The sequence below is a fragment of the Sapajus apella genome, unplaced genomic scaffold (assembly GCF_009761245.1).
Source record: "Sapajus apella isolate SASKATOON/1434 unplaced genomic scaffold, GSC_monkey_1.0 scaffold15, whole genome shotgun sequence".
Lineage (NCBI taxonomy): Eukaryota > Metazoa > Chordata > Mammalia > Primates > Cebidae > Sapajus > Sapajus apella.
Genome location: NW_022436955.1, coordinates 11,384,962 through 11,397,185, shown reverse-complemented (window position 1 = coordinate 11,397,185; position 12,224 = coordinate 11,384,962). Strand labels below are relative to the sequence as shown.

General features: G+C 51.3%; 1 protein-coding gene across 2 annotated transcripts in view; it reads right to left on the bottom strand.

Moving 5' to 3' along the window:
• The window catches only part of TSNAXIP1 (translin associated factor X interacting protein 1), an 8,309-nt gene extending 536 nt beyond the window's left edge, over positions 1 to 7,773 (bottom strand). Inside the window, exons 1-13 of one of the 2 annotated variants that reach the window (XM_032283764.1) lie at positions 7,262 to 7,773; positions 6,988 to 7,114; positions 4,772 to 4,865; positions 3,081 to 3,277; positions 2,593 to 2,728; positions 2,003 to 2,172; positions 1,772 to 1,931; positions 1,566 to 1,696; positions 1,288 to 1,413; positions 1,004 to 1,156; positions 794 to 903; positions 491 to 617; positions 287 to 393 (exon numbers count right to left, since the gene is read on the bottom strand). In XM_032283764.1, the coding sequence (XP_032139655.1) occupies positions 287 to 393; positions 491 to 617; positions 794 to 903; positions 1,004 to 1,156; positions 1,288 to 1,413; positions 1,566 to 1,696; positions 1,772 to 1,931; positions 2,003 to 2,172; positions 2,593 to 2,728; positions 3,081 to 3,277; positions 4,772 to 4,865; positions 6,988 to 7,114; positions 7,262 to 7,359 (1,736 nt within the window). In that variant the 5' untranslated portion in view covers positions 7,360 to 7,773. Of the gene's footprint in view, positions 1 to 286; positions 394 to 490; positions 618 to 793; positions 904 to 1,003; positions 1,157 to 1,287; positions 1,414 to 1,565; positions 1,697 to 1,771; positions 2,173 to 2,592; positions 2,729 to 3,080; positions 3,278 to 4,771; positions 4,866 to 6,987; positions 7,115 to 7,261 lie in introns of those variants that run through there. The other variant, XM_032283765.1, reaches the window with a different exon arrangement.
• Between the last annotated feature and the right edge of the window lie 4,451 nt (positions 7,774 to 12,224).

Genomic DNA, 12,224 nt, shown 5'->3' with positions numbered 1-12,224 from the left:
AGTAGCTGGGATTATAGGTGTGCACCACCACACTCAGCTAATTTTTGTATTTTTAGTAGAGGGGGTTTTGCCAGTTTGGCCAGGGTGGTCTTGAACTCCTGACCTCAGGTCATCTGCCCACCTTGGCCTCCCAGAGTGCTGGCATTACAGGCGTGAGCCACCACACCTGGCCAGGTGCCCTCCTCTCTGCTGGGCTTGAGCACTGGATGGTGCGCAGTGCACAGGGAGACCCAGGGCCTTGAGGTGCCCAGCCTGTGGGACTCATGTATGGATGAGGGTCACTCACAGTTCTATGCACAGCTCCTGCTTTAGCTGCTGTAAATACTCGTCCTTCTCATTCATGTATTGTTCCCAGAGCTTTTGCACAAAGGGCTCACTCTGGCCCTCCTCGTCCTGGGAGGGGCCACAAGTCAGAGGGAGGGCACATTGGCTTGGGTCCAGCCAAGGCTAGGGCAGGGGACACACCAGTCCCCTGGACCCACACACCCACCTCCATAAACAGTGAGCGGTAGTTGAGCAAGTCTGCATTGCTGCTGCTGGGATGCCAGCCCCCTGCCTCCATCAGCTCCTGGATTTGTTCTTCTGTCTTGAGAGGGAATGTACTCTTGAGGATAGTGCTATGGGGGAGACATGATGGCCAACAGGGACCTGCTGAGGCCTGCCTGTGCCTCTCCCTAGTGCTCAAAAGAGAGTGAGTTCCAAGGATGTGGCCCTTCCCACCAGGTGCCCCTTTTCCCTGCAGATGCAGGAATAGTTGGGTAGGAGTTGGGGGTGGCCTGGACCAGCCTCTCACCTGAACTGCTCCATGGTTAGTAGCCCCTCATTCTGACTGTCAGCATTTGTCATCTCCTTCAGCAGCTGGGCTACTGTCTTCTTCTGGGTGATATATACATTCTCACTCCACTGTAAGGAGAGAAGCATTACTCACTCAAAGTTCCCTGGAGTGGTGGGGGCAGACAAAGACCCCTCTCAATCTCCCCAAGGGGAATAGGCCCCGGCTCACCTTTCCCATCAAGACTGCATAGAACTGACTCATAACCTCATTGGAACGGAAGAGCTTGATATTTTCAAAAACAGTGTAAGCCCAGGCTATGGCATCATTGGGCCCAAAGCGATGCTCCAGGAAATTGAAGAAGAAATCTGGGAATGTCTCTTTCTGCAGGATCAGGGAAATGCTTGGTCAGCCTGCCTTAGGGTTGGTTGGCCCTCCTCCCTGGCACCTCTGGAACTGCAGAGGACTCTGGATCTGAAGACCATGCTGGGCCTGAGTGGCTAGTAAGATCTGACCTGCTCCTCTGCAAGACGTTCCTTCCAGGCATCCTTGAGGAGATTGATCACGTCCTTCTTGCTTGGCTTCTTGTTCTCTACAAGGCCATCAAACCGAAGAAAAGCAGGGATGGCTTCCCCGTAGCCCTAGGAGGGAGGGTGTCAGCTCATCTCTGGACCCATCTGTGGCCCCACCCCCAAACAGGGAAGAGTCCAAGATGGTTCCCCAAAAGCTCATCTCAGCAGCAAGGCATGGCTGTTCTGACTGGCCCAAGCCCTGCTCCTGGGGCCTCCCCTACCAGACCAGGGAAGAAGTCTTTCTCCCGCAGCAGCCCCGAGCCAATCTCTTCCAGGAGCACATCCACCAGCTGGTCACTGTTCTTGCCCTCAGCCAGCATCTTCCAGCGCTCTGAGCCCCCGGCCACCACATCTGCAGGTGGGAAGAGGGAGCTAGAGTCCAGGCCCGCACGTGAGCAGGACCCGGGACCCTGCTGGCCACCCTCACCTTCGCACTTGCTCCATTCAGGCCGCGGCGTGGAAGTGCGCTGGATTTCCTGCAGCTCGGAGTAGAACTGGTCCCGCTCCTTCAGTGTGCTCATGTGCAGCTGCATCAGGATCTCGTGCTCCTTGCGGACCTCCTCGTAGCTGGCTCTCAGGCTGTCCAGCTGTGGGCAAGGACATTGGCCCTGGCCTCCCACCTGTGCCACCCTCCTGGCCCCCACCTGCCCGCCAGCACCTGCTCCTGAAGATCCTTATTCATCTTCTCCTGCATTTCAAAGTCTCTCCTGGGGACTACGTCTCCAAAGTTGGCCTTCATGGTGTTGAGTTCCATCTGCGTGCGGGTCAGGTCTTGCCGAGTCATCTTCAGAGCCAGGGTTAACTTCACTGGATCCTCCCCCCAGATGCCTGCCAGGGGAGGAGGTCCAACAGCCCATGTCACCCTAGCTCTAGGGCTGGTAGCCCAGGGCTGGGTTATAGTATCTCTCAGGGGTTGCCTGAAGATCTCTGCCCTCCCTGCTTGGGGTTCCCTGGGTCTTGCCTACAGTGCTACCAGCCTAGGGTTTCAGGCCAAAGTCTAGAAACCCAGGAAATGGAGTAGCAGGCCTGTCCAGCCCACCAGAAGCCTAGGCTGTCTCAGCTACCAACTGTGTTCCTATAATTCTCAGTTTAGCTCGCAAGATCCACAGCCCTGAGGGAGGCAGGGACATCTCCCTCTGAATGGTTATGGAATGAGCAGGCCTTAGGAATGTTGAATGAATGGGGCTTAGGGGTGAGACCAGACTCCTCCAGCATCTCAGGGAAGAGAGAAACCTGACTCATGCTTACCTGGGGACTGAGCTAATGACATGTCCTCCCGCTGGTACCGTAGCTCATTCAGGTCTGCGATGAGGATCTTGCGGGCATCTCGCTCACTGAGGTAGTGCAGGTACTCCTCAGCCAAGTTCTTCCTCAGTTTGGTCACCTGTGGAGAAGGTAGCTAATGTGGTCAGGGGCTGCCCCTGGACCCCTGTATGCAGCTGGCCACCCCAGGGAGTAGGCTGGGTGCTGGGTGGCCCCATCAGGGCCTGTGAACAGGAAAGGTGGAGGAAGGAGATTGGCCATTTCTGAGATTTCTGCAAGGTGTCAATGCTTCCCCCTACAGGGAAAGTTATGAGCCAAGCAGCAGGGCAGAGGGTGGAGTTAACAAGGCTCTGGGGGAAGGTAGTGGCTTAGTGTGTCATTCTCTGTAGAAAGGCAGAGCTGGATAGGGGGTCACCCTCATGGTGGGGTTGGCAGGAATTCAGGGACTTCGTCATCATACCACTTCTATTCACCTGACTCTGCAATGAGATCTTCTCCTCATTCTTTCTGTCGATGAGTTTTAGCAAATTCATCTTCTCTTTCTTGAGCAGGGAGATTTCATGTCTCTCCTCAGCCCTCATGGCCAGGATCCTCTCGTTGCATTCCTCATTCACATTGACAAGCTTGGCCTTCAAGGGCTCCAGAGCCCGAATTGTCTCCCTTTGGTGGGCTAAGCAGAGATAGAAGGGAGAGCAGCTTTGGGGCCATGGAGAATAAACAGCCAGAAGACACAGAACCCCTAAGGTCATGGGAGAGTGGCTGTGTGGCTTGCAAACTCCAAGAATCTTTGCATGCCTTGTTCAAAGTATGGTCCTTGCTTCAGGCCTTCCTGCACTTCATTTTATTTTCCTTTATTTTGAGATGGAGTCTCATTCTATCGCCAGGCTGGAGTGCAGTGGCGTGATCTCGGCTCACTGCAACCTCTGCCTACTGGGTTCAAGCGATTCTCTTGCCTCACCCTCTTGAGTAGCTGGGACTACAGGTGCACGCCACCACGCCCAGCTAATTTTTGTATTTTTTGTAGAGACAGGGTTTTACCATGTTGCCCAAGATGGTCTCAATCTCTTGACCTCGTGATCTGCTCGCCTTGGCCTCACAAATTGCTAGGATTACAGGCATGAGCCATCACGCCTGGCCTGCACTTGATTTTAAACCAAGGGCAGCCGGGCGCGGTGGCTCAAGCCTGTAATCCCAGCACTTTGGGAGGCCGAGGCGGGTGGATCACGAGGTCAAGAGATCGAGACCATCCTGGTCAACATGGTGAAACCCCGTCTCTACTAAAAATACAAAAAATTAGCTGGGCATGGTGGCGCGTGCCTGTAATCCCAGCTACTCAAGAGGCTGAGGCAGGAGAATTGCCTGAACCCAGGAGGCGGAGGCTGCGGTGAGCCGAGATTGCGCCATTGCACTCCAGCCTGGGTAACATGAGTGAAACTCCGTCTCAAAAAAATAAATAAATAAATAAATAAATAAAAAATAAACCAAGGGCAAAGTTCAGATGAGGACCGGGGTCTCTCCTATGTCCTTTCTCCTATAGGCTTAAGTCCTGCAGCTGCACCATGCCCTGCACCTCCTGAGGCTGGCAGAGAAGCCTGCTGACTCCTAGGGGTGCTCACTCTCTCCTGGGTTTCACTCCATTTTCAGCAGGGACTGCCCCACTGTGCTTTTCAAGGACAGGGTGGTCAGGTGCCTGGGCCACTCTATGACAGAACAGTCTGTGCAGAATGGCTGAGGGGGCTTGGTGACCTCAAGGCCCAGTTGGTAGCTGCCCCAGCCCTGCTGTGGAGCCCCAGAAGTTCAAATAGGATCTTCTCTACCCCTTCCAGCTGGGCCCAGGAGGGGAGCTTCATTCTTTTTTACTTTTTATTTTTGAGATGGAGTCTTACTCTTTCGCCCAGGCTGGAGTACAGTGGTGTGATCTCCACTCACTGCAACTTCCACCTCCCAGTTCAAGCAATTCTCCTGCCTTACCCTTCCAAGTAGCTGGAATTACACCACACATAGCTAATTTTTTGTGTGTGTTTTTAGTAGAGAGACGGGATTTCACCATGTTGGCGAGGCTGGTCTCAAAGTCCTGACCTCACGTGATCCACCTGCCTTGGCCTCCCAAAGTGCTAGGATTACAGGCGTGATCCCCTGGGCCTGGTGGGAGGTGCATTCTTACCCAGCATCCTCTCATAGGCATTCTTGATGGAGGATAGTAATGGCTTGTAGGTTTTGAAGTCCTCTATGAAGAACTCAAAGATCTCTCTGTAAGGCTGGCAAGAAAAGGGAACCCATCATCTCCTAGCCCATAGCTGCCACCCTTAGTAGGGACCTGTGTTTTTTTTTTTTTACTGGGCTTAGAAGTGTTCTGGCATGCTGCCAGGTCACTTATATTCAAGTAAATGTCCTAGACACCACCTGAGCACCTGCGTACCTCACAGTGCCATGGGGCCTGGGGGGCAGCTCTCTGGAGGCCTGTCCTAATGCTGTCTCTGAGGCCTAGTGGACTGCCATGACCATGGACAGACCACCACTCTGTGTCTGAGCCCCTCTCTGGCTCTCCAGGCAGCCAGCCTCTTGCCTTCTAGACACTACTTCATTGGCCTCTCACTTGTAACTGCTCCCCATCTTAGAGCCTGGTAGATGCAGGAGATTTGTAGAGGCAGGACATTGAAGGTTGTACCCTTGCATACTGACATCCAAGTAGGGGTGTGGTCCCATCTCATTTGGATGCATGGGAGGTTTCTGGAGGCAGCATTGCTCACTGGAATGAACACAGTCTCCAGAGTCAGCCTTGAGTTTGAAGCCCACCCCCACCGCACCATAGTGGTATGCCTTCTTCCATATCTGCTCAGAAGATTGATGTAAAGCTCCAGCCCAGGGCCTTGCACTTGCACAAAGCCAGTTCTCAGTAAATGTTTTAGTCAATGACTAAGTCAAAAGGTAGGGATTCTCTGTCATCATCCTTGTTTGAGGAGATTTGGTGATTCCCTCCCTAATATACATGGCAATCTGGGTTGGATCTGATCTCTCTCTTTCTCTCTCTCTGTCTGTCTTTCTCTCCTTATGCATCTAAGCTGGTTCCTTAAGCTTGGGGTTGTTGCAACTGGACTGGTGAACATGGTGTGACTCCTGCTTGCCCAACTGCCGGCATTCAGGGGCACCGTTCACTGATGTCCAGTGACCTAACCTGGGCACTGGGGCTCACACAGCTGTAAGGAATGGGCACAGCATCCAGGCCACCTGATTCAGTGAGGAAACTCCAGCCTCAGAAGACTTCTGGATCCACATTGCAGTCTTCCCTGCTCACTGGCGTTTTCTTTTTTTTTTTTTTTTTTGACAGAGTCTCGCTCTGTTGCCCAGGCTGGAGTGCAGTGGCACGATCTTGCCTCACTGCAACTTCTGCCTCCTGGGTTCAAATTATTCTTCTGCCTCAGCCTCCTGAGTAGCTGGGATTACAGGTGTGTGCCACCACTCCAGGTGTTTTTTTTTTTTTTTTTTTTTGAGACGGAGTTTTGCTCTTGTTGCCCATGCTGGAGTGCAATGGCACAATCTTGGCTCACTGCAACCTCTGCCTCCCAGGTTCAAGCAGTTCTCCTGCTTCAGCCTCCCAAGTAGCAGGGATTACAGGCATTTGCTACCACGCCTGGCTAATTTTTGTATTTTTAGTAGAGATGGGGTTTCTCCATTGTTGGTCAAGCTGGTCTTGAACTCCCGACCTCAAGTGATCCTCCTGCCTTGGCCTCCCAAAGTGCTGGGATTACAGGTGTGAACCACTGCACCTGGCCAGTTTTATATTTTTAGTAGAGGTGGGGTTTTACCATGTTGGCCAGGCTGGTCTTGAATTCCTGACCTCAAGCGATCCTCCTGCCTTGGCCTCCCAAAGTGCTGGGATTACAGGTGTATGACACTACTCGGCCTCACTGGCATTTTCATAGGATGTTTCCTGCTTCTCTTCAGGGAAGGAGATGCAGGAGCTGGGAGAAGCAAGTCTCCCTTGAAGGTGTGAGGTGCTCAGTCCTGGTAGTTGAGGCTTGTTTGTTTTTGTTTTTCAGACGAAGTCTCGCTCTTGTCGCCCAGGCTGGAGTGCAGTGGCTCAATCTTGGCTCACTGCAACTTCTGCCTCCTGGGTTCACGCAATTCTGCTTCAGCCTCCTGAGTAGCTGGGATTACAGGTGCCTGCCACCATGCCCAGCTAATTTTTGTACTTTTAGTAGAGACAGGGTTTTACCATGTTGGCCAGGCTGGTCTTGAACTCCTGAACCTCAGGTGACCCATCCGCCTCGGTCTCCCAAAGTGCTGAGATTACAGGCATGAGCCACTGCGCCCAGCTGGTAGGTGAGGCTTCTTTTCACCCTTCCCCTGACCTCCCCACATTTCTTCTGTGGCTCTGACCTGCAGCCTCAGTTCCTCGGTGGAATCTGTGCCCACGTCCAGCAGGAGGAGCTCCTTGCGTAGGTAGTTTTCCAGCTTCTGCAGGAACCGGGGCTTGGCGGTGCGAAAGAGGTATTGCTGGCAGCTCCTGCAGGGGACAATGGCTGATATGTGGCCAGCACCCCCATGGAGGCCATTGCACCCTTGCTCTGGGGCAACACACGCCCCTGCCTTGTCTCTTGGCTGATGCCTGGCCCATGTCAGCCCACCCACCATGGGAATGACCTTGGCTTACCCTGCTCGCATCCGGTAGTCATCTGAACAGGGTTTTCGATTTTGCAAAATGGTCTGGCCACTGGTGAATGTGGGCCATGGGGACAGGTGCCCACCCATGGAGAACTGACCAGTCTGCAGGGAGGGACAGGTGAGGTTACCATGGCAAAATTGCTCCCCTTCCTAATATTCCTCTCCATCTCTCCTCCCCCAGTCCTGATGTTTTCTACAAACATCTCTCAACATAGATCATAATTAGGACTGTGGGTTCTTGAGTAAGAGGGGGCTTGGGTTCTCAAATGTCCCTCATTAGCTATGTTACAACTTCTCTGAGCCTTAGTCTTCATGTCTGTAAAACAGGGATGATGGTAGTTTTTATCATAGTGTATTGATATGAGGATGAAATGAGAAAGCATAATATGTGCTTTACATGGACCCCGGCACCTGCTAGGAATTCAGTAAAAATCAGCCATTCTGGCCAGGTGCGGTGGCTCACACCTGTAATCCCAGCACTTTGGGAGGTCAAGGCGGGCAGATCACCTGAGGTCAGGAGTTCGATACCTGCCTGGCCAACATGGCGAAATCCCGTCTCTACTAAAAATACAAAAATTAGCCAGGTGTGGTTGCACATGCCTGTAATCCCAGTTACTTGGGAGGCTAAGGCAGGAGAATCACTTGAACCAGGAGGCAGAGGTTGCAGTGAGCCAAGATCCTGCCACTGCATTCCAGCCTGGGTGACAAGAGCAAAACTCCATCTCAAAAAAAAAAAAAAAATCAGCTATTCTCTTCTGCAGGTATGTTGGGGTATTGAATATCTGTGCTACCAAGACCAATATAAGTACCAGTGGGGAAGCAGCCCTACGGAATACCAGGAATATTCGGAAGGGGAGCAATTTTTTTTTTTTTTTTTAAGACAGGGTTTCACCATGTTGGTCAGGCTGGTCTTGAACTCCCGACCTCAGGTGATCCGCCCTCCTTGGCCTCCAAAGTGCTTGGACTACAGGTGTGAGCCACCACGCCCGGCCGGAAGGGGAGCAATATTGCCATGGTAATCCCACCTGTCCCTCCCTGGAACCTGTCCCCAAGGCCCACATAAAACAGCTCCCATAGCCCAGTCCAGCTAATGAGACAGAGATAGAGGAGGGTAGGCCCAGCCTCCAGGCCGGACTGACAGACAAACAGAACTATAGATACAGCAGGGCAGGCCACAGATGTGGTGGCTCACGCCTGTAATCCCAGCACTTTGGGAGATGGAGGTTGGAAGATCTCTTGAGCCCAGGACCTTGGGACCAGCCCTGGCAACATAGTGAGACCCCCCGTCTCTTAAAGAAAGGAAGAAGGCCGGGCGCGGTGGCTCATGCCTGTAATCCCAGCACTTTGGGAGGCTGAGGCGGGTGGATCACGAGGTCAAGAGATCGAGACCATCCTGGTCAAAATGGTGAAACCCCGTCTCTACTAAAAATACAAAACATTAGCTGGGCATGGTGGCGCGTGCCTGTAATCCCAGCTACTCAGGAGGCTGAGGCAGGAGAATTGCCTGAACCCAGGAGGCGGAGGTTGCGGTGAGCCGAGATCGCGCCATTGCACTCCAGCCTGGGTAACAAGAGCGAAACTCCGACTCAAAAAAAAAAAAAAAAAAGAAAGGAAGAAAGAAAAAGAGAGACAGCAGGGTAAGCTATGGACCCTGGGAAGAGACTGGGCTGTATCCCCTGGGGAGGGGGAAGTAGGTGAGGGTTCCCTAGGAATAAGCTCTTATTTTGAATCTTGAGCACTGGTTTGTGTAGAAAACAGTAGTATCTATGGGCTGTTTTTTAATCTTTTCAGGACATATTCATAGCATGGAGAAAAATTATGACCCTCTAATCCAGTCAAGCTCACTGCTAGAGTTTCATCCATTCAGTCATTTGTTTGCTTACCAAACATTTCTGTCCCATAGTACATCCTAGGTCCTACTGAGTTCTAGGAACATGAGGGAAGTTGAGAATATGATGGAGTGGGGCAGGTGGTAACAAGTGAACTGATGATCACAAGAGAGCAGGTAGTGACTGAAGTCAATGCAGGTTGTAGGAGAGTGGGTGCCCTCATGGTGGGGGCCATCTGGTCCTCTCAGAGGAGGAAATGATGATTTCAGTGATGTTCAGTAAAGCTCAAATGAGTGCATGAGAGGAGGTGAGGTCACTTTGGGAGTGTGCGTGTGTATGTGTGTGTGTGCACGCACGCATGTGTGTGGCAGGGGTACAAAGACTGCCTAGGTAGCACCAACACTGTAGGAACACAGCCATTGATTGTGCATGTGTGTGTGTTTTTAAGAGATGGGGTCTTGCTATGTTGCCCAGCCTGGAGTGCAGCAGCTTTACACAAGCAACATCATAGCTGACTACAGCCTCAAACTCATAGGTGTAAGCATCCTGCAGCCTCAGTCTCCCAAGTAATTGGGACTACAGGTGGGCATCACTGCACCCACCTGAGGGATTTAATTTAATTTATTTATTTATTTTTGAGTTGGAGTTTTGCTCTCATTGACCAAGGTGGAGTGCAATGACATGATCTCGGCTCACTGCAATCTCTACCTCCTGGGTTCAAGCAATTCTTCTGCCTCCTGCCTCCTGAGTAGCTGGGATTACAGGCGTGTGCCACCATGCCTGGCTAATGTTTTGTATTTTTAGTAGAAATGGGGTTTGTCTATTTTTTTTTTCTTTTTTTTTTTTTTTTGAGACGGAGTTTCACTCATGTTACCCAGGCTGGAGTGCAATGGCGCGATCTCGGCTCACCACAACCTCTGCCTCCTGGGTTCAGGCAATTCTCCTGCCTCAGCCTCCTGAGTAGCTGGGATTACAGGCATGTGCCACCATGCCCAGCTGATTTTTTGTATTTTTAGTAGAGACGGGGTTTCACTATGTTGACCAGGATGGTCTCGATCTCTTGACCTCATGATCCACCCGCCTCGGCCTCCCAAAGTGCTGGATTACAGGCATGAGCCACCGCACCTGGCCTTGTCTATTTTTTTTTTGAGATGGATTCTTGCTTTGTCACCCAGGCTAGAGTGCAGTGGTACAATCTCAGCTCACTGCAAACTCCACCTCCTGGGTTCAAGAGATTCTCCTGCCTCAGCCTCCCAAGTAGGTGGGACTACAGGCATGCACCACCTTGCCCAGCTAATTTTTGTATTTTTAGTAGAAGGGGTTTCACCATGTTGGCCATGATGGTCTCGATCTCTTGACCTTGTGATCTGCCTACTTCAGCCTCCCAAAGTGCTGGGATTACAGGCGTGAGCTACCACTTCTGGCCAAGGCACTTATTTTAATTGCTTTTGTGTGCTTCATGCTTTTAAAATGCTTTTTGTTATTAGGAAAGAAAGCCTTAAGGAACGGCACCTCTGGTGGCTTGAAAAGCAAGAGAACTGGCCCGGGCACAGTGGTTCACACCTATAATCCCAGATTTTGGGAAGCCGAGGTAAGTGGATTAACTGAGGTGAGGAGTTCGAGACCAGCTTGACCAATATGGTGAAACTCCATCTCTAATTTAAAAAATTACAAAAATTAGCTGGGCATGGTGGTGTGCCTGTAGTCGCAGATACTCAGTGGAGGTAGGAGAATTGCTTGAACCTGGGAGGTGAAGGTTGCAGCGAGCCGAGATGGCGCCACTGCACTCCAGCCTGGGCGACAGACTCCATCTCAAAAAAAAAAAAAAAAAAAAAAAGAAAAGCAAGACAACTATCAACAAAATAATAATAATAACCAGGAAATCAAATAGGCAAACAGGAAAAATGAGAGGAGTCAAACTGATAAAAATCAAGCCAGGGAAGGAAAAAAAGTTTTATTGAAAGACTATCAAGGGCTGGGTGCGGTGGTTTACGCCTGTAATCCCAGCACTTTGGGAGGCCAAGGTGGGTCGATCACTTGAGGTCAGGAGTTCGAGACCAGCCTGGTCCACATGGTGAAAGCCTGTCTCTACTAAAAATACAAAAATTACCAGCCTGGCCAACATTGTGAAACCCCGTTTCTACTAAAAATACAAAAATTACCGGGCATGTGGTGCATGCCTATAATCCCCAGCTACTTGGGAGGCTGAGGCAGGAGAATCCCTTCAACCTGGGAGGCGGAGGTTGCAGTGAGCCAAGATCACACCACTGCACTCCAGCTGGACGGGGGACAAGAGCAAACTCCATCGCAAAAAATGAAAAAAAAAGAAAAAGACTATCAAAATGGATGTAAATTATGCATGCATGTATATATGTATGTATTTTTTCAAGACGGAGTCTCACTGTGTTGCCCAGGCTGGAATGCAGTGGCACAATCTCTGCTCATGGCAACCCCTGCTTCCCAGGTTCAAGTGATTCTCCTGCCTCAGCCTTCTGAGTAGCTGGGATTACACGTGTCCGCCATCACGCCTGGCTAATTTTTGTATTTTTAGTAGAGACAGGATTTCACTAAGTTGGTCAGGCTTGTCTCAAACTCCAGACCTCGTGATCTGCCCACCTTGGCCTCCCAAAGTGTTGGGATTACAGGCATGAGCCATGCGCTCAGTTGTATGTATGTATTTATTTATTTGAGACTGAGTCTCACTCTGTTGCTCCTGCTGGAGTGCAGAGGCTGCTCACTGCAGCCTGCTCCTCCCAAGTTCAAGTGATTCTCCTGCCTCAGCCTCTCAAGTAGCTGGGATTATCAGTGCCCACCACCGTACCTGGTTCTTTTGTATTTTTAGTAGAGATTACAGGCGTGAGCCATTGTGCCTGGGTCACGCCTGTAATCCTAGCACTTTGGGAGGCCAAGGCAGGCCGATAACCTGAGGCCAGGAATTTGAAACCAGCCTGGCCAACATGTTGAAACCCCATCTCTACTAAAAATACAAAAATTAGCCGGGCGTGGTGGCTCACGCCTGTAATCTCAGCACTTTGGGAGGCCGAGGCAGGCAGATCACCTGAGGTCAGGAGTTCAAGACCAGCCTGGCCAACATGGTGAAACCCTGTCTTAAAAAAAAAAAAA